Genomic DNA, 27,055 nt, shown 5'->3' with positions numbered 1-27,055 from the left:
TGAGTCCCAGGAGGCATGCGAGCTGGGCGGAGGCTTCATGGCCAGTGTTCCTCTGATTCCCCTGGCATGCTTACAGCCGGGGGAAGGAAGCACTTCAGCTGATCACAACTTCTGTCCTGGAAAATCCTTCTTTTCAAGAGCTCCCCAATGCCCAGCTTGTGGCAGCCTGCCCCCGCAGCAGGCCCCAACTGAGGTCAAGTACATAGTGTGCGTGTGTGCGAATGTGTGTGTGGGCCTCACTGTGTACCTTTCTGGCCCTCCTGGTTTGTAGATTGTTTGTTTTGCTTATAAAAAAGGTTTCTGGACTGGGGATAGAGCTGAGTGGTAAAAATACATGCTTTGCATGCTTGAGACCCTGGGTTCCATGCCCTGGTGCCAAACAAACAAAGGGGTTCTGAGCTGAGGCTGCTTTACCAGTTCCTTCTGAGAGATGAGGGTGGTATCTCAGAAAGCAGTTTAGGGGGGCAGGTGGTGGTGGTGTCAGTTGAGTGCATATGTTACCATGTTCAGGGACCTAGGTTCAAGCTCCCGGTCCCCATCTACAGGGGGAAAGCTTCACAAGTGGTGAATAAAAGATGGTGAGTCGGGTGGTAGTGCAGCAGGTTTAGCACACATGGCGTGAAGCACAAGGACCAGTTCAAGGATCCCGGTTCGAGCTCCCAGCTCCCCATCTTCAGGGGAGTCACTTCACAAGCGGTGAAGCAGGTCAGCAAGTGTCTCTCTTTCTCTCCCCCCTCTGTCTTCCCCTCCTCTCTCCATTTCTCTCTGTCCTATCCAGTAACGACAACAATAATAACTACAACATAAAACAACAAGGGCAACAAAAAGGAATCAATAAATATTTTAAAAATGAAAAATAAAAAATGAAAGCAATTTAGAATGCAGAATCAGGAGCCTGAGCTATCCTACAGAGGGCACGCCTTACCATGTGCAAAGCCTGGGCTCGGTGCCAAGTGAACACTCCATGGATGATGGAGCAGTACTGTGGTGTCGTTCCTTTCTCTCTCTCCCTCTCTAAAATAAAAGATAGAAAAGCTGACCTCAGGGCCAGATGGTGGTGCACCTTGTTCCGTGTACATGTTACAATGCACAAGGACCTGGGTTCAAGATCCCAGTCCCCACCTGCAGGGGGATAGCTTGGTAAGTGGTGAAGAGGTGCTGCAGGTGTCTCTGTCTCTGTCTCTCTCCCTCTCTATCTCCCCCTTCCCTCTCCATTTCTGACTGCCTCTATCCAATAAATAAAGGCAATAAGGGGCCAAGCAATAGTGCACCAGGTTAAGCGCACATGACGTGAGGCACAAGGACTGGCATAAGGATCTGGGTTCGAGCCCCACCCCTCCCTGCACCCCACTTGCAGGCTCCCCCACTTCCTCACCTTCACAAGTGGTGAAGCAGGTCTTTAGGTGTCTATCTTTCTCTCCTCATCTCTTTCCCTCCTCTCTCCATTTCTTTCTGTCCTATCCAACAACAACAACAGCAATGGCAATAATAACAACAAGAGCAACAAAATGGGGAAGATGGCCTCCAGGAGCAGTGGGTTCATAGTGCAGGCATGGAGCCCCAGCGATAAATCTGGAGGCAGATAAATAAATAAATGCAATAAAAAAATAAAAAAGAAAAAAAAGAAAGGTGGACCTGTTTATGTGGTGAAGCTGAAATGAGATCGTGTACTCAAGCCATTCCACCCAGGGTTGGGCATTAAGTAGATATCCTGATGCATTTAAGGATCCCATTAAGGCAGCCAGAGCAACAGCTCAACTGGTAGAGCAACAGACTTGCATGCCTGAGGTTCTTAATTTCATCTCCCAACACTACGTATGTCAGGATAATGTTCTAGCTTCTCTCTTTCTTTCTTTCATGTGTAATAAATAAAATACAATTTAAAGAAAGAACCCCATTACGTTAATATAATATGTTGGGTTGTGTGTTGAATTCACATTTACTCTTGTCATCCCAAGGGCTGTCAAGCTAGAAATTAAAGTCTGGGGTTGGGAAGGTAGCATAGTAGTTATTCAACATGACTTTCATGTCTGAGGCTCTAAAGTCCCAGGTTCAATCCTCAACACTACCATAAACCAGAGCTGAGCAGTGCTCTGGTGAAGAAGACAAAGGAGAAGGAGGAATAGGAGGGGGAGGTGGTGGTGATAGGAGAGGAAAAGGAGGAAGAGGAGGAGGAGGTAGAGGAGGAAGTGGTGGTGGTAGGGGAGGAGAAGGAGGAAGAGGAGGAGGTGGAGAAGGAGGAGGTGGTGGTAGTAGGGGAGGAGAAGGAGAAAGAGGAGGAGAAGGTGGAGAAGGAGGTGGAGAAAGAGGATGTGGAGGGGGAGGAGAAGTTAGAATTGACCCATGCTCACCAGGAAAAGAACACTTGTCACTGGCAGGGCAGGACTCAGCTCTCAGTTGCCTTCAGGTGCTGGTAGTGGTGGTTTCTTGTTTGTTTGTTTGTTTGTTTTGTCATCTCCATGACAGCACTACTCCAGGCTGACCTTTTTAGATAGAGACAGGCTGCGAGAAGATGGGGGAGATGTAACCACAGCACTGAAGCTTCCTTCAGCGCAGTAGGGGCCTGGCTCAAACCTGCGTTGTGCACATGGCAACACAGCATGCTATCCAGAGGAGCCATCTTGTCACCCCTGTGTTTGGGCATTGATGAAGGTGCTGCTATCTTCTAGACCTGGATTCATGAGGATTGTGGGAGCCGATACCAGTGCACAGACCCATAAGGAAAGGGGGGCTCACTTGGGAGGCTTCTCTGGGCCAGGCCTGCAAGTGGAGAATTCTTCCTTCCAGCACACCCCCCTGGCCTGTACTTGGTCCTGTGTCCCTGCATGACTGCACACCAGAGGCTCTGAAGATCAACTGAGGAGGAGCCCAAGAAGAAGGGGGCAGTGGGTTTGGTGAAAAGCAATCACTGAGGCTTCTTGTGAATTTTGTTTTCCTGGGCCTGTGCGTGGTCACTAGGATACAAAAGCCAGGGTGCCTGCAGCTCAGAGTTCAGGTCAGCCATTCCCTGAGTCAGTGACAAACCCCATGAACTCCTTCCTAGCCCCTAGTCAGCAAAGGAGGGTCCCCCAGGGATGGGGTCTACAAGCAGGTGATAAATCACTGCACAGGTCACCTTTCGACCTGGTGTTGACCTCAGCTCCAGGAGCACAGCTGGCTTGAGATATGGTTAGGGACCCTAGAACTTCTTTCTTTCTAAAATTTATTTATTGGGAGTCGGGCTGTAGCGCAGCGGGTTAAGCGCAGGTGGCGCAAAGCACAAGGACCGGCATAAGGATCCCGGTTCGAACCCCGGCTCCCCACCTGCAGGGGAGTCGCTTCACAGGCGGTGAAGCAGGTCTGCAGGTGTCTATCTTTCTCTCCATCCTCTCTGTCTTCCCCTCCTCTCTCCATTTCTCTCTGTCCTATCCAGCAACGACAACAACAATAATAACTACAACAATAAAACAACAAGGGCAACAAAAGGAAATAAATAAAATAAAATAAAATAAATATTTTAAAAAATTAAAATAAAAAAAGAAAAGAAATAAATAAATAAAATTTATTTATTATTGGATAGGGACAGAGAGAATTGAGAGGGAATTGAGAGATAGAGAGGCAGAGAAAAGAGAACTACCTGCAACATTGCTTCATTGCTTATGAAGCTTCCCCCCTGCAGTGGGAAGCAGGGGCTTGAACCTGGTTCCTTGTGCATTGTAACGTCTCTGCTCTACTAACAAGTGTGCCACTGCCTGGCCCCAGGGACACTTCTTTTTAAGGCGACCCCAGCTGAAGGTCCAAAGGATAGGCAGACCCAGCTGGTCCACAGTATCCAGCCTCCTGGGTTTGGTGGTCCTAACACAGAAATGATGAGAGGTGTGAGGTTCCTGGAATAGCCCTAACAAAGAGCCTAAGGCTGGGCAGGTTAAAGCATCAGAAGTGTCTCATCCTGAAGCCTGGAGGCTGGGTCTGGGAGTTAAGGGCTGTGCACCTTCCAGAGATTCTAAGAGGGAGCTCCCTGCCTCCTGCAGCTCTGCTGGCACTCCAAGTGTCCTTGGTGTGTAGTCGTATCCCTCCAACCTCTGTCTCTAACCTCACATGCATGGCCTTGTCCCCTGTGTGTCTTCTGCTTCCTGCTCTCTGCATAAGGATGAAAGTACACCCCAATAATCCAAGATGATCTCCTCTCTACACCCCCCCTTTTTTTTCTTTGTTAGCAGTGCTAGAGAGCATGCATGATTTCACTGCTCCTAAACTTTGTTTCGCAGAAACAGTGAGGGAGAGACACCATAGCACTGCTCCATAATCTGTGGAGCATCCCCTAGTCTTATGGTGTTCCCATATGGCCACAGGGCTTGAACCCAGAGCCCCCCACTCATGGTAAATTTTGTACTCTACTGGGTGAGCTGTCTCCCAGTCCTCCAGATTCCTAACCACCTCCACATAGACTCTTTTTTTTCCCAAGGTCAAGTCCAAGGGGAACAGTTATTTGGATGGGACACCACCCAAGCCAACTCTCAGGGGTTGGCAAGTGAAGGCTACAGGAGGCCTAGTTAGATGTGGGATCACACCCCCAGGGTCATAGGAAAACACAAGTAAACACTGTAGAGAGTAAGGGAGACATCTGGGCACCCAGTTGGCACTGGGAGGTATGACCACACACAGGCTCCCATTTCTCTAGAACTCATACTCGCTTATCTGGAGGCCTGGGCTCTTCACAAATCATAGCCTAGTAGCCTCAGGAAGAGGAGGAGGGAGAAACTGAATGTGTCCTGCCCAGTGCCCAGGGGTGTCATTCACTTCTTGGGGCCCTAACCTCTCCATATGCAAACCAGAGTGCCGACCATTATAAGTCAGCCTCTGGGGGGTGGGGAGGAGTTGCAGATAAGATGGCATCCTCAGCACTGCTCACAGCTCAGGGCTGGGTGTGCAGGGAACAGGCAGTGGGAGCTGCTATTATCCAAATCATGGAGATAATTGCAGCTCCCATGTAGGGAGTTCTTACTCCATGCCAGGCACACCCATGATTCCCTGGAACATAGGGCCAGTTGGTCCCATTTTCCAGGGTCAAAAACTAAGGCTGAGAATGACGATGTCACTGCTGACAAGCATTCCATCGGTGGGGGCCCAGATGGAATTTTGCACTCGGGCTAGGCAGGCTGACCCACTTAACTCCAAGCTGAGGGTGACAGGAATGGACTGTAGAGTCAGCTCAAGCTGTGGCTTCTGCTGGCTGTGTGTCTAGAGTGAGGTGCTTGGGTTCTCTGGGCCTCCCCATGGAAACGGAACTCCTGGTGGTGACCTTGGGCAGGCTGGTCACAAGGCTCCAGTGAGTTATCCGTGGAAAGTGCTTAGAGCAGCAACTGGCACAGATGCCAGCTCAGGAAATTTCAGCTGGCATCATTAGCCTACCGAGGGAAACGGAGGGGCCACTCCAAATGGGGCATTTCAGGTTAGCCATGTAGTCTCCCAGCTTCTCTGCCCTGGAATTCTTGGGGAGCAGCACCCCTCTGCAAGAAGGGGAGGTCACAGCCCAGCTTGAGGCACCACCAGAGTGTCCCCAGGCACCCTGTGCTAGGTGCCTAGACCCCTCTGCAGACTGAGTTCTCAGCAGGTGCTGGGAAGCTATTTTTACTGCATTCAGCTGACTCCTTTGGCCTGCTGTCTCCCCACTAGAGGGAGTATGGGGGCCCCTCCATTTTGAAGGTGCAGCTGGCTGGAGAGGGGTGGGCAGGAGGGGCCCTGAACCTTCAGAGGGCAGATCTGATGAACCTAGGCATCTCTGGGGAAGCAGCCAGCTCCCAGGTGGTTACCTACCATGAGACAAAGTATCTCCTCTCTACCCTTCTGAGGGGCATAATCCTGAGCCACCTAATGGGCTGATGGGTGGCTTGTTGTTGCTGTAGGCAGGGATGTCTCAGGGATCTGAGAGGCAGGCAGCAACCGTAACCTTCCAATCCATCAAGACAGGCTGTAGAGATCACTTTGCTCTGGAAGCTGGTCTCCTCCAAGAAACAGGCTAGATGGGGTCACTGGTCATAGTCTCACAGGCTTTGAGTGGGCAGAGGGGCCAGATAGAACCCTGACTTTTCACAGACTCCTGCTGGGGTGAAAGGTAGTGACCCCCACCCCCAGCTGCTGACCCATTCACTCACCTGGACACCTGGCAGCTGGTCCAAGTGTAGCCCTGACAGGCTGTGTCTCGTACCCCCGGCCAGGTCACAGGCTCCTTGGAGGAGGGGGGCCTCTGGGAATGAATGGCCACAGTGATGGGCTCCAGGAACGCAGGCCAAGCCACAATGGCCAGTGGGAATGGGAAAGCCCTTCCAACTCCCTGCTCAGCCACATTATGGCAAACAACCGAGCCATTGAATGGCTAGGAGCCGTTAAGCAGACTGCTTGGCATGGCGGGTGGCTTGATATTTTTCAGCTGTTTTGGCAGCAGCCTGGGAGCTGCGGTGGAGTCACCCTCCCACAGTGCAGCTCATCTTTTCCTCCCTTTACAAATGTCCCTGTCACCAGGAAATGTCACCAGCCTGTCTTGGAGCCTCCCAGACCCAAGGCCAAAGGAAGCTTAGGTGTCACCAGACTCTGCTCACCTTCAGGAGGGGGAGTGGGGGTGGTGAAAAGCAATTAGAGTTTTGTCTGAGCTTTGTAAAAGAATCCCATGCCAGCATGCAAATACTTGGGGAGGAGGGTGGGCAGGAGCAGTTGCCTTTGATAGCAAAGCCATGCTGGCCCACCAGTACTGAGGTCCCTTCTTCCCTATATATACCTCCCACTCCTTGGAGCAACCTCCAAAGCCCTGCCTCCTCCTTACCCCCAATTTCAGCCACCATTTTCCCCCTCACCAACCCCCACCCCTTGCATTGAAACCAGGCCTCTGGGAACTCCAGATTCCAGCCCCCCTTTTCCAGCCCCCTGCAATGGGGTGCCATCTCCACAGGTGGCTTCCAGAAGACAATCTCCTTTCTGGCACCATCTCCCCCACTTTAGCAGGGGAAGGGGGGCCCAGGAGACTGGGTACTGGGGTTGGGGGCGTGGGGGGCGTCCCTCCCTCTGTACCCTGCCTGTGATTGGCCCATAATTACAGGTTTATTGCCTGTACAGCTATTGTGTAATGACATGTTTGCAAATTAATTTTTATGGCTCCTGCCATTAGCATATACAGTAGAGGAAGGTTTAGTATTAATTACTACTGTTGTTCCTGTAATCCCGGAGAATTAAAAACCAATAAAAGAATGACAACAGAAACAGAGAGTTTAGGGGGCTTTTAAAAATAGTTTTATTTTTGCCACCCCCCCGCAAGTGGGGTCAGAAATTGTTGGGAGGGGTTGTGTGTGTTTGTGTATGGGAGCGGGAGAGGGCCTTATAAAACACTCCCTTGAGGACCCAGATTGTCAGGGGGTGGGGGTGGGGTGTGGACCGGCAGGTGCTGGCCCCCGACCCCGCGGGGTCTGGCCTTGTCTTCCCCTGCCAGGCCGCCGGCGGCTCAGGGTGCGCGGGGGGAGGCGCGGGGAGCCCGGAGCGCGCCGTCACGCAGCCCCGGAAACAAAGAGCCGCCACCGCCCGGGGGCCAGGCGCGACCTCCCGGGTCAGCGCGGGGCGGGGCGGCCAGATGCGGGCTGCGGGCGCGGGCGGCCCAGCTCGGCCCGGCTGCACCGGGTCGCAGACCCCACGACCTGCAGGGTGAGCGCGCTCGGCCGCCAGCGGGGAGAGGGCGCGGGGCGGGGTGCCACGAGGACTAGGGGGAAGTGGGGGTTTCAAAGAGGCTGGCCGCACACATCCACCCGGCTCCCGAGGTTCAGACCTCAGCCGCCAGCACCCAGCACGCCCCCTCCTCGACTGTGGGAGGCGGAGGGAGGAGCGCCGCTCCCAGCGCTCCGCCCAGCACATTTCAGATTTTTCCTGGTGGGGTGGGCAAGGTGGGGAAGGGGGTGAGTGGCACGCAGGGGTCAGAGGGCACGTGGGGCCCCCACCTCCTCCAAAGTGTCCTCTGGAGCTCTCCTTCTAAGAGTATCAGATTCCAAGAGTTTTATGTCATCTGAAGCCACCGCCTTCAGCAGGAGACCCCCCACCCCGTGGTTCCTCTGGGGACCCTTGGTTTCCGCAGTGGCTGGAAAGTGCTGACAGGTACCCAAGCGTGGCGTGACCGAGGTGTCCCGCCGTGCAGTACGTGCGGGCTCAGGTCTGTTCCCAAACACAGCTGATTCTATCTGAGGTCAAAAGGCGACTTCTTAGTGTCACCAAGTCGCGATTCCTCTTGGTTGTGCCACCAAGGGGCCTTTGAGAAGGTAAAAGGGCTTGAAAATATATTGTCACTCCAAGAGGCCGCTTTGCAGCGTGCGTCGAAGTAAGGGGGCGGGGGTGTTGCGTGGATAAAAGGAGCCTGTCTCTTTAAAATCGCTGGGCTGGACAATGAGCGCACAGGATGTGGTTTGGCGGCAGGGTTTTTTCCCCTTAGATTTGGGGAATTATCACATGGGGCCTGCTTGAGCTAGTGTGAAAGAGGCTGCGTGGGGAGGAGAGATACAGGCTCCACACTCACACACGCTCTGTACAGTTGATCGTTTTTCTTAAACCAAATTAGCCAGAGCTCTCTCGTTACTATGGTGTAGCCGGGGCTTGCAGAATCCCAGTAATAGCATTTATTAGGTCTATTTGCCTGGAAGCATGCCTTCCCGGATCTGATAATGCACCAGTGCAGGGAGAGTGTGGAAGATGGTATCAAGTATTTGATTACACTTGCAACAGGGATTTTTTTAAGGGGTTGGGGCGGGGGCAGAGGAAAGGGAAGGAGAGGACGCTGGCCTTAGGAGCTGACCACCTCCTCTTCCGCGTCCAGGGGACAGCGTGTGCTTAGGCCTATGTGGGTTTCACAAAAGGTTGTCCAGGGCCCCACCCCGGGGCAGGGGTCGGGGACCCCCCCCTCCCTGACCCCAGGGGCGGGTGAACTCCCCGCTCCCTCCCGCAGCTGTCAGACGTGAGTGGGTGGGGAGAGAGGGAGGCAGCCAGAGCGCAGATTTGGGCAGCCAAAGGGGGGGGGGGGACCGCCACCCACTGTTTGCAAACGGCTCCTGCTCTGGGGCAGAGGGGAGCACCCCGCCGCCTGCAGGAGCAGCAGCAACAGCATCCGCAGCCAGCAGGAGGACCCCCCTGGGGTGCGGGGAGGGGTGCCCAGCTCCGCTTGCCGGGATCCCGGCGTGCAAGGATCTGCTGCCCGGCTGGGCGGCCGCGCGGGGGAAAACGCGCAAGTGAAACTATTATTATCGCCCTGCGGAGCCAGGAGCTCTTGGAAGATGCGGCGGAGAGACGGAAGGAGCCGCCTGCAGCCGCCCGCCGCTGAGCCCCTACCCTTTCGCTTTCATTAGGGGAGACAAATCTGCTGTCAGGCAGCCAGCTTTCCAATTTACCGATAATGATTCTTGCATGAAAATTGATCGAGGGGGCTCTCCACCGCCGTGCGCTCTCGCCTCTTGCCGCCCGGGCGCCCGAGCCCCCCGCGACTTCTTTCCCCTTCCTCCACACCCTCCGGCCCCCACCTCTCCTCTCTGAGTCAGCGGTGGGACGCTGGGGCAAGGGAGATAAACCCCCCCCCCAAAAAAAAGGTGGCGGGTGTTGGTGGTGAGAGGGGGAGGGGAGTCAACTCCTCGGCCAGCCTTCTCCAACCCGAGACTCGTTTGCAATCGCCGCCTCTTTTATTTACGAGAAGAAATCTTCCCTTCGGTACTTCTGGGCTGTTTGGGTATTAATTTTCTCCTCTTCCCTCTCTCCCACTCTCCCCCTCCTCTTTCAACAACCCCCCCCCCCAGTAGCTAAGGGGAAACGAAAACAAAGCCGATTTCTCCTTGGCAACAAGAGATACCCCCGCCGACTGCCCCCCCCTCCTTCCTTTTTCCTTCTGGTTCTGAACGTGAAACCCTGTTGGAAACAGGTCTCTTGACCCTCGCCCTTGACATTCAAATGGCTGAATGGAGGAGCGATCGCGACTCGCACGTCTTGGGGGCTGCTTTCTCTCTCCTCCCTCCCTCCCTCCCTCTCTGTCTCTTTCAAATGAGTAATCCCTGAAGATCTTAACCCCCCAATTTCATCACCCTCGGCTCCCCCCCCCCTTATTTTTCTCTGCTGCTCTCCGCCTGCTTCCCTCCTCTGCGCTCCCCCTCCTTTTTTTTTTTTTTTTTTTTATTTGCATCTCAAGTCCAAAAGGCAGAAAATACACACGCGGCGAAGACACCCGGCCGGTCCTCTCTAGTCAGTTACCTCATTGTGGATCTGCCTGGGCCAAACTGCTCCGCCAGTGGTCGGGGACACAGCCTTTTCATTATTTTAGGAGAGGGGAATTTTTTTTTTTTTACAAGACTTCCCCCCACCCTGTCGTCCTCGGGATCGCTCTTCTGCTTTTATTTTATTGCTTTGGACATACATATTGTTTAAATTTTGGAGCGCCCTGGCTTGGACGGCGCTTTATTTTGTCGCCTAGCTGGGTCCTGGTCTATATTTTTGTCCTTCTTCATCCCTGTCTGGTTACTATGGAATTCTAATCTGAATCATGTTTGGATTGAAGCCTCTGTATTACTTACCAGGTAAGCGAGCTGTGCGCCTCCCCCGGGTCCCGCGCCGCGCCTGAGCGCCCCGGACCCCCACCCCATTTGATCCAAACACACACATACACCCCCAGACAACCCCCCCAAACCCAATCTGAGGCGAGACTGGGGGAGGGCGGCCACCAAGCCCCCACCCCCACCCACTCAGAGCGCGCGCGGCTGCCGCTGCTGTGCTGCCGCCCGGGGAGCCGCGGGGAGCGCCCACCCGGCCCGCCGCCCCCGCCGTGCTGCCGCCGGGGTGCGCGTCTCGCTCCTTTTGTCTGCCCGGAGCCGGCTCGGCGGCTGCTCAGCCAGCCACTGCCGGGCCCCGGAAGCCTTCCCAGCGCCGGGTTTGAACTTACTTTCCCGCAGGCCGCCCAGATCGGGTGGCATGCGGCCCCCCACCCCAGCCCCCAACCCTCCCAGTCCTGGGGCTGACTTTTCCTTCCAGCCAGTCCGGTGCGCGGGCTCCGCACGAGCGTGGCGCCCCCATCCCCCCGCCCCCCTTCCTGCCTGGGATTCCCTGGAAGGTTTTGTTTCTGCCGAGGTCGGAGGAGGGGGCCGGGGAAGCTTGGGAGGGTGGCTGGTGTGGCTTCCTGTTTCTTTAACCCTCCTGTGTGCTGACAGCAGCCAGCCTGGTAACTTTCAGTTTCGGGCAAGTCCCGCTGTTGGCCCCCCAAAAGGGAGGGGGAGAGGGGTGACAGTAGGAAGTGTGGGGACCCCCTCTGGCCTTCACCTCATGCAGAGGTGGAAACCTTGGACGTAATGACAAGGAGGTTAAAGGAGAAGCGGGAGAACCTGAGGGATTCTTGGCGACGGAGGTGGGGCCCCTGGGGCCCTGTGACACCCCCACCCCCTTGTCACCACCCCCCTGCGGTACTACCGGGGACCTGGCGCAACTCGCCAGTCCTGCCCCCTGGGGCCACGTGACCCGCAGGTCAGGCAAGCGGGGCTGCCTGTGACCGCTGGTTCTAGGAATGAGCTGTGTTTTTATTTTCTCTTCCTGCCTTTGAGAGTTTACCTTCCCTGGGCGTTGTCACCGTGCTTGTGGAAGTTCGGGCGTCTATGGGTCTGTGGGTGGGGAGGCCGACGTTGGAGTACCGTTGCAGGCAAAAGTGGGCAAGTTGCTGGGCAGCTCTGCCGCTTGGGGGGACCTCCATTGGGGGGGCTACGGTCTGCTCTGTTTTGCTGGGGAAACATGCCTGATTGGGTGTTGAGTCAGTCTCTTTTTTCCCCTGCCTGTTCGGAGGCTTCGCTGTCCCGGCAGCTGAGGCTCCTGTGGTGACCTGGGGGTCCTGGGGATGGGGATTATGGGGCGAGAGAGCCTGGATGTCTCCCCACTCCTCCAACCTGGCTCCCCGGAACCAATGCAAACATTTTTGGGGGGGTTGATGGGGCCAGGGGGAGGAGCTCAGGAAGAACTTGTCAGTTTGGTGTGAGATGGGTAGGCTTACTTTTTCACTTTCTTTACCGCTATTTTCAGACCCAGAAACTGGCCAGATCTCCACCTCAACACTTTACAATACTTTACTTCTGTAGGGAAGATTTTTTCTTTCCCCCTGGGCTCTGGATCTTCTTTCCTTCAGGGCCTGAAATGTAAATCCTGGAAACAGAACTGGGTGCTTCTCTGCCCTGGGCACATAGCCCTCCCTGGGTCTCTCCTACAGCTCAGGACGGGGCACCCCTCAGCTCACAGGGCTGTGTTGTAAAACAGTCACACAGGAAGTACCACTGACTGGTGCCTCTGACATATACCAGGGCCCCTTAAACCTAGGCTGCACCCCAGCCTTTCTGCTGTGGTGTGTCCTGCCCCTGGCCTCCAAGCAGCAAGAAAACAAAGGCAGTCCTTCCTCTTTGCCTGTGCAGTGCCCCACCCCACCCCCACAGACACCCCCAGCCCCCCAGCCCCACCTATGCATTTGTGGCAGGAATGAATCTTCCTAAGTCCAGGGCATCTAAGAAATGCAGATGCTTGTAATCAACACCCCCACTTCACCTGCAGTAGGGTGGCTGCAGGCGTGTTCTTATACATCAGGTGACCGATTTTCTGTTGACATTAAGAGCCTCCGAGAGAGACCAGGAGGAAGTGTCAAGCTAGGAAATTCAAAGCAATTAAGGGAAATCAGTCCTGGCTGACGGGCTGAAGCAGAGCCCTGAGGCCAAAGACTGAAGTCTGCTGGCCTGACCCTTGGGAGGGTGGGGGCGTGGGGTCAGGGGATCACGTCCATCTTGCAGGTGAAGGAACTTGGCCCCCCACTTGAGTTTGCTCTGCTTTCAGGTCCTGCCTGGGGAGTTGTACTTTGTCGTTTTGATAGACTGGTGTAGAGGTTTACCTGGGAGGAACCAAGATCAAGTGGCTTTGCTAGCCTGGCTTCCTCAACTCAGAGAGCAGAGGCTGCTGTGAAATAATGCCTCTGGCTAGTGCTTTGTAAGCCCATGCTCTTTTTAAAAATATTTTTGCTAGGGAGTTGAGGGGTGGGGGGGTGGGGGTGGCGCAAAGCTCAAGGACCAGTGCAAGGATCCGGGTTTGAGCCCTAGGCTCCGCACCTGCAGGGGGTCACTTCACAAGCGGTGAAGCAGGTCTGCAGGTGTCTATCTTTCTCTCCCCATCTCTGTCTGCCCCTCCTCTCTCCAATTCTCTCTGTCCTACCCAACAACAACATCAATAATGACAATAATAATAACTACAACAATAAAACAACAAGGGCAACAAAAGGGAATTAATACATAAATAAATATTATATATATATATAAATATATATATATTGCAAAGGTCAGATGGTGGAGCACCAGGTAGAGCACCCATGTTACCATGTGCAAGGACCCTAGGTTCAAGCACCTGGTCCCCATCTGTAGGGAGGAAGCTTCATGAACCGTGAAGCAGTGCTACAGGTGTCTCTCTCTTCCCCCTCTCTTTCCCTCCCTATTTCCTCTCAATTTCTGTTTCTGTCCAAAAATGATTAAATGTTTTAAAACAAAATATATCATATTTTAATGAGAGAATGAGAGGCGCCAGTGCACTGTTCAGCTGTCTTAGGGCAATGTCAGGGATTAAACCTGGGGCCTCTGGGACCTCAGGCATGGATGTCGGCTGCCCAAACCACTGCACAATTTCCCTGACCCTGCAGGAGCTCTCCTCACATTCAGCTCCCACCTCTGAGATGGGTGCCAGCATGACCCATTGCCTGGAGAAGGAAAAAGACTTGGGGGAGCTCAGTTGGGGAGTTAGGGCTGAAGCCAACTGCTGTCCAGGAGCCAGGTGAGGAGAAAAGGGCCAGGTGTGCAACCTCTGTGGCATTAGGTGATAGACAGAGTCCCACCTGCCTATGGAGGCCTGACACTAGGTGCTCAGGAGCCTCCAGGGGTGGGTTCTGTCCCTATCAGCTGTACCCTGGGGGTCTTCACAGCCTGGCTGACACTGAGTACTGCTTCAGGTGATAAAGCTGTGCCTTGCCTACCTGGGTGACTTGAACTCACTGGGCCTCAGTTTCCTTATTTAAATAATGGAGCACATAATCTTTCTCCCTCAGTAGTCATGGTGTAAGGCATGTTTGGTGATCCTGGACCTCACAGGATTTGATATGACTTTTAAAATTACTTTTATATGTTATTTTGCAACACAGAACTTCCCATATGTGTGTGCAATTCCACTGAGCCAAGTTTTACATTTTTTAAAGATTTTTTTAAATAATTTTTATTAGTGATTTGATAATGATTGACAAGATTGTAGGATAAGAGGGGTATAATTCCATACAATTCCCACCACCAGAGTTCCATATTCCCTTCCCCTCCATTGGAAGTTTCCCTATTTTCTATCCTTCTGAGAGTATGGACTTTGTGGAATGCAGAAGGTAGAAGGTCTGGCTTCTGTGATTGCTTCTCGGATGGACATGAACATTGACAGGTCTATCCATACCCCCAACCTGTTTCTATCTTTCCCTAGTGGGGTAGGGCTCTGGGGAAGTAGGGTTCCAGGACACATTGGTGAGATCGTCTGTGCAGGGATGTCAGGTTGACAAGGAAGCATCTACAACTTGGTGACTGAAAAGCATTAAGATATAAAGCAGAACTATTTGTTTAATAATCAGGAACCTAAAGGTAAAAGTATAGCAGATGAGATTTGGGGTCTTCATATTGGAAGGAGCTAGAAAGTCTATTTAGGTATATTCCAAGGGGCCTATGACTTTACTAATTTTTGACTGAGCCCAAAAGTTAGCATGCAGGTGGGCTAGGAGTATTGTCTGGGAAGATGGTGCCAATGTTGAGGGTAGGACTAGAAAGCTGAATAAGGGCAGAGAGAAGCTCCCAAATATGGGAAAACTATATAAATACCATTAACTATGATCTGATCTCGGGCCTATGTGTATTGATATTTAGCACACTAGTCTGTGTAACCTCTGCATCCCTGTCAGCCTGAGCTTGCAGTCCATGGTCATAGCTAGGAACATTCTAAGCTGCACTCATTTCAGGACCTGTCTTCCTTGAGTGGCAGAATATGTTGACCCAGCCTCCCTTCAGAGAGTGGGGCAACTTCTACCACTGTTATTCTACATTGAGGGCAAGGCCCTCTAGAGGCCCACAAGAAGGTTTATGATGCTGTTCCTGGTGGAGATGGCCAGTGATGGTGGAGAGGGATCTGTTGGAGGTCTAGGCTCATCATATCTATGTGAGAATCCCAGGATTGTCTGACTAGGGCCCTAGATATGGGGTGGCCTAGTAGTGACCAAAAGGGCCTGCATTAAAGTGTGCTTGTCTTTTGCCCTTATTCAGCTTTTGTAGTCCTTATTTTGTCTGACACAGTTGGACTTAAGAGTAATGAGGGAAGTGAAATAGGGAGTAGGTAAGGAGGATATCTAAGTTTAATTAGAAAACATTTGATTAAGTACCTTATGGTGTCTTTTTAGGTCTTTCTACTTGCTTGCTGTACTTATGGAGTCTCTATAGACTATTGCACACTTTTCCTTTAAGGTATATATTTCCCCCCCAACTTATGGATACATGTACACATGGGCCCTGTTCTATATCTAGGATCTGTAACTTTGTTAGAAAGTGTGCCACCTGAAATGGAACTAAGGAGTCCTATGAGTTAGGAAAGGTCTCACTGGAACTGGAGGGTTGACATCTCAGGCCTGGCATCTCTGGACACAGACCGAAGTAGAACATGTTTAGGGGGCACTGGTTGCATTGGTTTGGTTGAAATCAGCAGATGCAGCGTCGAATGGTATGGATCAAGAGAAGCATGAAGGAAAACAAGCAAAGCCCCAGATGTTCCAGGACATCCAGGAGAAATATAGGTTTATAGAGAATGAGGAAGGTTCCTTGAAGCCTTTAAGAAGGCAGTAGATAATTATTATTATAACCAGGGTTATTGCTGGGGCTTCGTGCTAGCACTACAATCCACAGCTCCCCGTGGCCATCCCCCCCCCCCACTTTTTTCTTTCTAATTTTTATTAGGTAGAACAGAGAGAAATTGAGAGACAATGGGAAAATAGAGAGAGGGAAAGAAAGACACATCTACAGACCTGTTTCAACATTCATAAAGCAACCTCCCTGCAGTGGAGAGTGGGGACTCAAACCTGGGTCCTTGAGCTTGGTAATATGTGCACTTAATGGGGTGTGTCACCACTCAGCTCCCAAGATTCTTTTTTTTAAAACATATATTTTATTTTAATGAGAGAGAGGGAGAGAAGGATACAGAGAGAAAGACCAGAGTACTGCTCAGCTCTGGCTTATGGTGGTACTGGAGACTGAACTTGGAAACTCAGAGCCTTAGGCATGAAAATGTTTTGCAGAACTATGATACTGTCTCCACATAGCATTTTTTTCATTATTTTAATTTCAGGTGGAGAGTGAGGGTGAGAGAAACAGAGGAGAGACGCCATAGCACCACTCCACCAGCCCCCCACTCCATGCTGTTCATAGTGCTCCCTCGTGGTCCTTAAGCATAGTGCAGCATGCCCTCTACTGGGTGACCTGTCTTCTCACCACCACCCACCCCCAGCTTGTTTTTTTCTTCAATTTTTAAAAATACTTTATTTGAGGAGTGAGGCAGTAGCTCAGTGGGTTAAGCACATGTGGTGCAAACCACAAGGACCAGCATAAGGATCCCAGTTCGAGCCCCCACCTGCCGGGAAGTCTCTTCACAGGTGGTGAAGCAGGTCTGCAGGTGTCTGTTTTTCTCTCTCCCCTCTCTGTCTTCCCCTCCTCTCTCCACTTCTCTCTGTCCTATCCAACAATGACGACATCAATAACAACAACAATAATAACTACAACAACAATAAAAAAGAACAACAAGGACATCAAAATGGAAAATAAATAAATAAGTATATAAAAAATTTTAAATACTTTACTTATTGAGTAAAGACAGAAATCAGTAGGACAGAGGGAGATAGGAAGAGAGAAGGAGAGACAACTGCAATACCACAGGTGAGTGCTGGGGACTTGAACCCAGATCCCTGTACACTGTAATATGTATGCACCACCACCCAGCTCCCCCAGCTGATTTGATTTTATATTGATTTTTTAATTATATTTATTTATTTATTAGACAGAGACAGCCAGAAATTGAGGGAAAGAGGGGATAGAGAGGGATAGGGACAGAGACTCCTGCAACACTCCTTCACTATCAGCAAAGCTTTCCCCCTGCAGGTGAAGACTGGGGGCTTGAACCGAGATCCTTGCACATTGTAATGTGCTCTCAACCAAGTGTGCCACCACCCAGCCCCTTATATTTTATTTTTATATTTTTATTCTTAATTTATTTATTACTGGATAGAGACAAAGAGAAATTGAGAGGGGGGGAGGTAGTGAGGGAAAGAGGCAGAGAGATACCTACAGCCTTACTTCACCATTTGTGGCCCTGAGTACTATAATAATGTATGTGCTTAACCAGGTACGCCACTGCCTAGCTCTTCCCCATCTGATTTTAAATGCATTTCACTTACTTAGTTTTAGTGTGCTTGAGAACTCAGAACTTTACATATCCTCATTAAGTGCCCCTCTACCTGATTTTTCCATTCTTTTATGTCACTGGTGGGGTGTGGGGGAGTTAGAAATCACAGCTCAACCATCAAAGGAGCTCCCACTAGCGACGCTGCCCATAATGCTCTCATGTGATGCTAGGGCTTAAACTCAGGTCCTCACACATAGCCAGGTATGCACTCTACCTGATGAGCCATTTCCTGGGCCCTTGATTACATTTTAAATAACTTTGTGGCAAATGAAGTTTCACTCGAATATAGTCACGCCCATTTGAGGTATTGTCTTTTAGGTATTGTTGGCTTGGGCCTGCTGGGTCTCAAATGCTGGTTAACAGGCCCTCTGCAGGGTAGGTCTACCATCCTCAACATAGGGGGATAAATAAGAACATGTTTGCCTGGGACAGACTTAATGCTTAGCCAGTGAGCACTGTGATCATCCTTACTGGGAAGGTGGAGTTACTGATGAGAAAGTCACAGGGCTCTTTTTTGTTGTTGAGGCAAGACTTGAACTTGGTTCTTGGGACATGACTTGGTGTCTGGGCCCTGTGTACATGAGAGTTGGCTTGGGGGCATTTCACAGGCAGAGAGGCACTTCACATGCCAGGAGCAGGTGACAGGACAACAGGAAAGGTGTGGGCCAGGGTGGGGAGGGAAGGACAATGACCAGTGGCTGGCTCTCTTGTTTCACCAAGAGTAAAGAGGAGTCCATTCCTTGGTAAGAAGCCAAGTCCCCCAAACCCTTTCTTTGTCATTTGTGCACCTGGGCACCCCTTGCCTAACTTCCCCCTGACTGTGGATTCTCTTTGTGCCTGTCCTGGTGCCCGACCAACCATAGCACTCATCAAGATAAAATTCACACAGTGGGGGAAAGACTTCAGCAGCCACTGGGAGAGGGCTCTCTCCATTGAGAAAGAGTGCCAATTCATCCTAGGCATAGCTCCCCCACGTGGAAGCTGGGTCAACTGCCAAGGAAACTGAGGCACAGGGCAGTTGCGGTCCTGTGGGTAGTAAATGGTGCAGCTGGGCTTTGGCCCCGGGCAGTCTGGCTCCAGAGTCCCTGCTTAATAAATATTTGTTGAACTCATGAGGGAGGGAACTGGCCATTGGGGTTGGTGGTGGCGCCCTGCTGGCCCCCTTATCTTGTTCCTGGAGTTCATGAGGGATGGTTCTTCAGCTGTCAGCTGACCCCACCCTGGCCTGCACTGAACTCCGAGTGACCTGGCTTCTCCTTGAGGTTTACTATCCACTGCTGGGAAGAGCTAGACACTCCAGTGAGGAAACTGAGGCTCAGAAAGGGCCAGTCCTGGCCAGGAGCCACACAGCAGATGGGTGACTGCTCTAGGAGAATTGGATCTCTCCCAGAACGTCTTCCCTGCCCCCAGCTGTTTCCAGGGGTGGCCCTGACCCGGACCCTTTTCTGAACAGCCTCTGCTGGGCTGGTAAGAGCTCTGCTGGGAATTTGGGTGCCAGCCTGTGGGGAGCTTGCTGCATTTTATCTTCTACCTCTCCTTCCAGATTGTTCTAGAAAGTTTCAGTGTGAGGCAGGGTGTGGGTCTCTGCTCACATTCTGGACCTGGCTTGGGAGAGGTAGCTGGAGGGAAGAGAGGTCCCCAAATCCCAGGGTACCACCTGGGAACCCATAATGGGAAGGGACATGGGCATTAGATAACTGTCACCTTGCTCAAGCCTGACCCTTGGTATCCCAGGAAGCTATGTGAGCCCAGGCCAGCCCACAGCTTTTGGGGCAGGCTCTGGAACCACTTCAGGTCCGCTCTCAGGGCAGCTGAGTCCTTACAGGCTCCAAGGGGTATAAAAGGACAACACTGCTATTTCAGTGGTAACTGAGAAAGCTGCTTATTTACAGCTCAGAAACTCAGCGGGGACAAGCATTTCGGCTCCCATCTAGCACTTTTCCAGCAGTCACTAATTAATCTTCCGATACCCCTGAGAAATGGGGAGGGGCTGCCCCATTTCCATCTGTCGGCTGGGAGAGCCGGGGCCCTCTCCTCCCAGCTGTGCCCAGCCCTTCTGTGTGGAGCCTGGTTGGTGCCCCCCCCCCCCCCCCCCGGTTCCCAGCTCAGTTTGGTTCTCATTAAGATGGTCTGCCTTTGGGAGGGCTATTTATTCTTCCTCCCCGGTTGGGATGCTGACCCAGCCTGTTTGAAAACTGGCTGGCTTCTTATCTTCTTGACTCTTGGAGTCCTGAGCAGTTTCTTGTGTTCTCTAGAAGCAAACAATCATGACACCTGGATTCCTGCCCCAGACTGGAACTAGGACACATCATTCTCTCCCTTCCCTGTAGGAGGAAGTGGCGAGTGGCAGGGGCAGCCAGCCAGGGCCACCCAGCTCCGAGGGTCAGGGGTCGGGTGAAGCGTCTGCCCTGAAGCCAGTACCCCATTGCACTCATCCACCTTCCTCTGTGTTTGGACTTGGGTAGACAGAACAACCCTGCACGTTTCCTGCTCTCCAATGTCAAGTGAGAAGGGTCATCTGCTCTGCCCTGGCATGGTGCACTGAGAAACCAGAGGTTGGGAGACTTTGCACAACCTGTTGGTGTCTAGTTCTTCTGTATCTTTTGATGAAATTGGCTTGGTAGATATGACTCAGATTTAAAAAGAACTCTTTTTTTAACTCTATATCCCCTAAAGCTAGCCTTACCCCAAGAGTCACAGAACCCCCTGTTAGGGGCCTCAGCAAAGCACCCCTCACCCATATTTAGGGTTGCCTGTTCTTGGTGGTCTAGCAACAAAACTAGAAGGAAAATTGAAACTCCAGACTGTGGGGGTGAAGTCCACTAGAAGGGAAGAAGGAATTTGGGGGTGAAGAAATAAAATAGATGTCATGCTTGCTTTCTTCTGCTCCCCCCTTTTAAGAGCTCCATATAGATTTAAAGCCCTTTTGTTAATTTAGGAACATAAAACTGTGTTATGTATACCTTGGTTTCCTCATAAAATCACTAAGTGTGGCATATTTAGAGCTGTGAAAGCTTGGGATAAAAGGGGGAAAAAAGTCAGTGAGAATTTTTTTTACCAGTCTTTAGGAGAAAATTCCTTTTTCTGGCTTTTTACCCACCCATGCTTGACCCTCACCCACAGCCCAGGTTGAGGTTGATAGTTGCCCTAGATTTGGATTAAAACTGTGCTGGTTTGGGCAGGAAAGATAGCATAGTGCTTAATCAAAAAAACTTCCATGCCTGAGACTCCCAGGACCTAGGTTCAGCCTCTAATACCACCATAAGCCAGAGCTCAGCAGTGAGTGCTCTGGTTAAAATTAAAAAAAAAAAAAATCTAGTTTTAGGAGGTCATTTGTACTGTGTGGAGAATTAGAGGACACAGTTTTGAAATCTGAGATGAGAAAGGTTCTCTTGATATTTTTTAAAATGACAGAACAAATTTGAAAGACTCAAAATCAGAAATATTTTTCTAAAGTACATGTTAGTGTATAGTGCAAGGTACAAAAATAAACATTGGCTGGCTGGGGGAGTGGATCAACCTGCCAACACCCATGTCCAGCGGAGAAGCAATTACAGAAGCCAGACCTTCTATCTTCTGCGTCCCATAATATTAGACCCTGGGTCCATACTCCCAAAGGGATAAATAATAGGGAAGCTACCGGTGGGGGTGGGGTGGGATACAGAATTCTGGTGGTGGGAATTGTGTGGAATTGTACCCCTCTTATCCTACGGACTTATTGATCATTATTAAATCAATAATAAAATATTTTTTAAAATAAGTAAACATTAGCCATTGTTTACCATGAGTGAGTGCCTATTACAATAGATCATCTTTATGAGTATAAGCAATAGATTCTCCTACATTCATTTATTGGGTAGAGACATCCAGAAATGAAGAGGAAGGGAAAGATAGAGAGACAGAGAGACACCTGCAACACTCCTTCTCCACTCATGAAGCTTTCCCCCTGCAGGTGGGGACCAGGAGCTCGAATCCGGGTCCTTGCACACTGTAACATGCACATTCAACCAGGTGCATTACCACCCAACCCTGATTCTCCTACATTCTAAACAGACATTTCTTACTTTAACAAGTCAACCATAAAGAAAAACAATCAAAGGCCATTTAAATCTCAAGCATCCATGTAACTAGGTGCCAAAAATTGAAAGCACCTGCTTTTGATAGGCCCCACACACCATTCTACTGGGACAGGGTGAGCAGAGGAAAGGGCTGATCACTAACTAGCAAGACCAGGGAAAAGCTAAGTAGTGGAGCAATGAATTGGCAAGCCCTGGAGTTGGGACCTGTCTTGTCTCTCTTGGGTATAAGGAGAAAGAGTTGTGTTGTAGCTGTGTTGTGCTAGACAAGGGGGTGGGAGCTGGCAGAGTGGAGTTAAGCCAGGCTTGGATGTAGAGACCAGAGCCCAGAGCCCACCCACCCAGGCCCTACCGGAAACCCATGGCCTTGAAGACTGTGTCTGCCCTATCTTCCTCCCTCTGAGCTGCTGGCTCCCAGCAGGACAGGAAGCGCCCTCTGACCAGGCCTGGCGTGCTGCCCAGTGGGCATTTGGCCACTGCCTTAATAGCCTTTGGGGGTGGGAAGCCATGGAACATTGGACTTGGAAGGGACCACAGAGGTCAGATGGCCCAGCCCTTCCCTTCTCTGGGTTTGGGGATGTCTGGGGTTCCAGTTTTGACAGCTGGTGTCATGCAGGGACTGGCATGCTTAGCCCTATCCTGTTGGACCTGCCGGCCATTGGGTTATTAGATTGTTGCTTCTCACACATACACTTGACCTGGTTCTGTCCTCTCAGGATGCAGAACCAGTCTGTTCCCTCCTATGTCTTGCCCCCTAAGCTGGGCAAGGCCAGCAACCTAGGGTGCTGTGTGCTGCACTGTGTCAACCTGTGAAGAATGATTATGGCTCATTTTCAAGGTGTTTGAGGAAAAAAGAGAGAGCAAAGATGGAGTTCTCCGGAATCTCCCAGGGTCACCCTGAAGGATTCTGGAGGAGGTAGCATGGGAGGCAGGCCTTGGAAAGAAGGCTGGCAGAGACTGGGTGGACAGAGGCCAGCACTGTAAAGAGAAACAAACAAGAAGAGTAGAGTTCCTGCGTGTGTGTGTGTGTGTGTGTGTGTGTGTGTGTGTGTGTGTGTGTGTTGGGGGTGGGGGGGATTTGACTGGATTCAGTAATGGTGGGGGCTGGTTCCTGGGGCATGTGTAGAATTTTCTAGGGGTGTAGAGTAAATGACACCCTCTCCTTGTTTGTTTTTGTCACTAGAGTTATCATTAGTGCTTGGTACTTGCATGACTCCATTATTTCCAGCAGTCTTTTTTTTACCCTTTTCATAGAGGGAGAGAGAATGAGAGGGGGAAGATAGGGAGAGGGAGACAGAGACACCTTCAGCACTGCTCTACCATTTGTGAAGCTGCCCCTGCCACCCCCACCCCACAGGTAGAAGCCCCTAGAGTCTTGAAGTAGGTCCTTGCCCATGGTAACATATGCATACAACCAGGTGCTCCCCTGTCTGGCACCTCATTCCCTGCTTCTTACAGCGCCCTCTGCTGGGAGAGCTCTGCAGCCTTCTTATCCTTTAAAGAGAGGCCCAGGGGAATGTCCCAGAGGGTTCCAAATGGCAGATTCCCTCCAGAGTGAAGCTGAGGGTGCTGGCCCTGGGGCTCAGGAAGCAGAGTGTGAGCGGCAGACCAGGCCTTCCTCCCCATCTGTCTCTGGAGGACCCCATGTGCACCAGCCCCTGCATCCCAAGCCAGTGTCTTAGGCCCACCCATGTCTCTGAGTTGGTGTAGGGCAGTGAGCAGTGCACTCAGCTGAGAGATGGCCCAGTTCAAGATGGTGACCTTCACCCCAACTCCCTCCTGCAGCTAAGAAGGATTGTCACAGACAGGGAGAACATGGGGGGTGGGGGGTTGCAGCAATGTGTGGTGATGATGGAGTGGGGAGGAGAACATGGCCCTGGAGCTGGGTTGGAATGGTTGGACCCATTGGAAGGGTCTTGAATGGCTTAAGTCCTTGCAGTGTGAACCTGATCCTCTTGTGCCTGGGTGGAAATCCAGGGCCTGAAGGTGGCCAGGTTCGTGTACTTATCCAGTGTGTACTCACTGCATGTCAGGTGCTAACCAGGACACAGGAAGATGCAGCAGGAAGCCTCGTAGGGCCATGTCCTGATAGGGCCCCCATGCCAGCCATGGGCCTATCTTGCTGAGCCCTCCTGCTCTGTGGATCCAAGGGGAAAGATGGTTGGTCTGAATATGGATGGGCACAGTTTGATGCAGGGTGGGTGGAGACCTGAAGGTAAGGATGTGTTAAATGAGGGAGGTCTAAGGGGGAATGTCCAGTTAGAGATAAAGTGCATGCAAAGGCCCTGCAATCCTGAAGGAGTCCATATTGTCATGGAGGGCTATGGGTCATGGAAAGCCAGGAACAGAAGTAGGAATGCTATGTCCTGCACTTCATTAAGCCCCCTGAGGCCTCAAGGCTGAGGTGGAGTCCAGGTGGCTGCAGGGGGTAGGGAGCCAGCCAGTAGGGAGGTGGCTGTCTCAGGTGGCAGGTGAGCCTAGAACAGATCCTCAGCAACATCTCTGAGGGACGATCCTGCAGGAGAAGGTTTGATGGCAGGGTCTGGAGGGAGAGCTGGATTTCTAGCCTCCTGGGGGCCAGGAACAGAGTGGAAACTGCATGTGGCTCATACTGAGGTGGTTCTCAAAGTGACATTCCAGAGGCAGGCTCTCCAGGGGCCTCTCCTGCTCCCTTGCTCACTCACTCAAGTGTGAGAGCTGGGCAAACACTTTGGCCTGAGGACAAGACTTAGTGGGGTGTCCATCTCCCAGAAGAGGGATCCTTAGTGAGTGAAAGAGCAGGCTCAGCCAAGAAGCAGAGGCTGGAAGGTCTCCCAGGGAGAAGGGACCCCCATTGTAGAAGACAAGGTGCTGTCTGCCTGGGGCTCTGTCACTCGCTGGAGGGTGATGCTGGGGACCTGGGGGGAGGTCCACTCCAGGAAGAGGTAAGCAGGGCCCCTAGAGCTGGGCTTCCAGAGTCAGCCCCCCTTCCCTACCTCAAGGGGCTTATTCAGAACCAAGGTTCTGGGCTGAGAGCTTTGGGTGCCATCCTCTTCTTGCTCCTGCCTGTGTGTCTCTGTGCCAGTTACTTACCTCCTCTGGTGCTTAATAGACTGGTCTGTCCAGCCAGGCTGAATTCCTCCTTCCTTTCTCTGGGGAGGAGGGTAGCATGGACACTGGGTTGCTGGGAAACAGGAGCACCCAGAGCTGCAGTGACCACTGGCTGTGTGCTGAGTCTTGGATCCTGGACTAGTGTCAGAAGGGACCCTTCCCAGGGGACCTGGGTGACTCATTCTTGATGGAGGCAGCAGCCAGGGCAAGGTGGGCATATCCCTTAGCCCCCAAGGCACTGGGCAAGCTACTCAGGAGTTCAGGGATCCTGAGATGGCGGGGAGCCAGCAGAGTGGTGCCCTGTGTCCTGGCCACAGATGGCAGGTTCTAAATAAGTAAAGAAGTGGACTTGCACCAATTAGATGACCCAGGACCTTGGCACCACCTGCAGGTCAGAACTGGGGGGCCTAGAGCCCGGTGGCTTTGGATGGATGGCTTCCTTGCCAGCTGACTTCTATAAAGAATTTCCTGTTAATGAAATTCTCCTTGGGCCTCCTGCTCCCCCCACCCCCCAGGTCCCCAGTATCACCCTCCAGCTAGTGACAGAGTCCCAGGCAGGCAGCACCTTGTCTCCTACATGGGGGCCTTCTTTGAAGCTGCCCAACACTGGGCCCACCCCCTTGTCACTCTTGTCCTGTAATTCATTTAGGATTAGCTTTCAGACCTCCTCGGCAGCCCTAACTTCTGTTGTCTTGGTAACTGTGTCAACCGTTTGCTGGTTTCCCGTGATTATCTGACAAGAGAAAGGGAGGCCTCCGAACATAAAGGAAGGGAGGAGGAGATAATGCCTGGGTCTTAATTGAGCTCCTGGAGGCCCTGGGCTGGGGGGCTGGGATAGAAGCTGAGGGTGGGGGCTGCAGTAGTGGCAGAGAAGGGCCTTGAGGGAGAGCAGCTGTGGATGGGGGGTACAGTTCACACCAGCTTCTCACCCCCTCTGGAATAAGGAGCTTTATCTTAGGCCTTGAGGACCTACCCCACTTTCCCTTTGGGGGAGTTTCACTCTTGCCCACCCTTATCTGGCCCTGATAAGTTGTGTGTGTGTTGGGGGGAGGGGGGCTGCCTGAGACTATGACCCCCCTGTGTGGTCATAAAGCAATGTGTGTTTTGCTCACTGATATTTGAAATCAGGAATCTGAAAAAGACAGGATAATGTCAGGCTGGTCCCTGCTTTCTCACCCTGGGACCTCGGAGTTAGGGACCTTGACTACAAGGTAGGGGCTGGACTCCAGAGTTATCATATGGCTGATCTGGGTGGCAGGGGCTGGGGCTGAAGTACACACACACACACACACACACACACACACGTCTGGGTGTTTTGGTCTGGGCTTCTTTACAACATGGCAACTTGGGGTTCCAAAGTCAGCAAGCAGTCCCCCACCCTCAATGGGATGCAGCAGGACCTGGTGAGTCACTTATGTCACCTTCCTCTTGTTGGCTGCAAGCGGGGGCTGAGCCTACTCTGTGTGGCAGAGAAGTCAGGACCCCTTTTTGATGGGGTGAGAGGTAGGTGCTGGAAGGCATGTTGATGTGACCTCTGGGAATCACAGTCCTCTGCACACATGCTGCCCACCTTCCCTCTCCATTTCCTGGTAGCTGGTAGCCTTGACATCACCTGGGAAGGTATTTTTTCCCTCGAGTCAGTTATCTGCCAGGTTCTGGCATGTTCCAGGTGGGTAGAGGCTGTGGAGTCCAGCAGGGCAGTTTTGAGCCTCCTGCTGGGACAGCCTTCCACAGCCACGCCCCCTCCTCCCCCAAAACCCCTAATTTCAGATCCACCAGCCCCTTACAAAGTAGCTTCAGCTGCCTGGCACAGATAAGGGGGTCACTATGAAAGAAAGACCAACCCTGCCCCAGGATGGGGAGCAGGACCCTAGTGTCTTTTGGGGGAGCTGCTAATGAGCCGGATCTGGTTTGTAGGCAACGCCATGGTAAATTATTAATTTGGGCTAGAAATGAAAGTGTGGAACTGGATCAATTCATGAATATTCACGCCCTGACTCCAGCACACGGGGGCTGGTTGTTGGTAAGAGCTGCCCGCCCACCCGCTCGACTTGTGACCCAGATACACGGGCGAGTTATCTGGGGAGGAGGCTCTTGGGAAACCTCTTGAGCTGCCTTGGTTCTCTGTGCACAGATAGCTCCGATAAGCCAATTCATTAGCACAAAGTTGCAGGGCTGGGTTGACTTGAGGGAGGGGAGCACTCATCACCTGCCACACCCCCAAGTTTCACAGTGGCCCGTTGGCTCCTCAGTGTCACCTCAACTGAGCTACCTGTGCAAAAAGGACAGGAAGTCCCCCTGCCTTTGATTCTACCCCAAGAGGTTACAGCGGTCAGTGTGTGGGGGGGACCCTGTGGAGATAGATAATAGTCCCC

At 52.1% G+C, this 27,055-nt stretch overlaps 1 protein-coding gene across 11 annotated transcripts in view; it reads left to right on the top strand.

Moving 5' to 3' along the window:
• GSE1 (Gse1 coiled-coil protein) overlaps positions 1 to 27,055 on the top strand; it is a 392,245-nt gene that overhangs the window by 275,192 nt on the left and 89,998 nt on the right. For 2 of the 11 annotated variants that reach the window (XM_016192000.2, XM_007531579.3), the window contains exon 1: positions 10,187 to 10,562. The exons of the other annotated variants lie outside the window; for them this stretch is intronic. In XM_016192000.2, coding sequence (XP_016047486.1) covers positions 10,529 to 10,562 — 34 coding nt within the window. In that variant the 5' untranslated portion in view covers positions 10,187 to 10,528. Of the gene's footprint in view, positions 1 to 10,186; positions 10,563 to 27,055 lie in introns of those variants that run through there. 11 annotated transcript variants of the gene reach the window in all.

This window comes from Erinaceus europaeus, chromosome 2, assembly GCF_950295315.1.
Source record: "Erinaceus europaeus chromosome 2, mEriEur2.1, whole genome shotgun sequence".
Classification (NCBI taxonomy): domain Eukaryota; kingdom Metazoa; phylum Chordata; class Mammalia; order Eulipotyphla; family Erinaceidae; genus Erinaceus; species Erinaceus europaeus.
The sequence above is the reverse complement of the archived record's forward strand: the minus strand, read 5'-3'. Positions and strand labels throughout refer to the sequence as shown.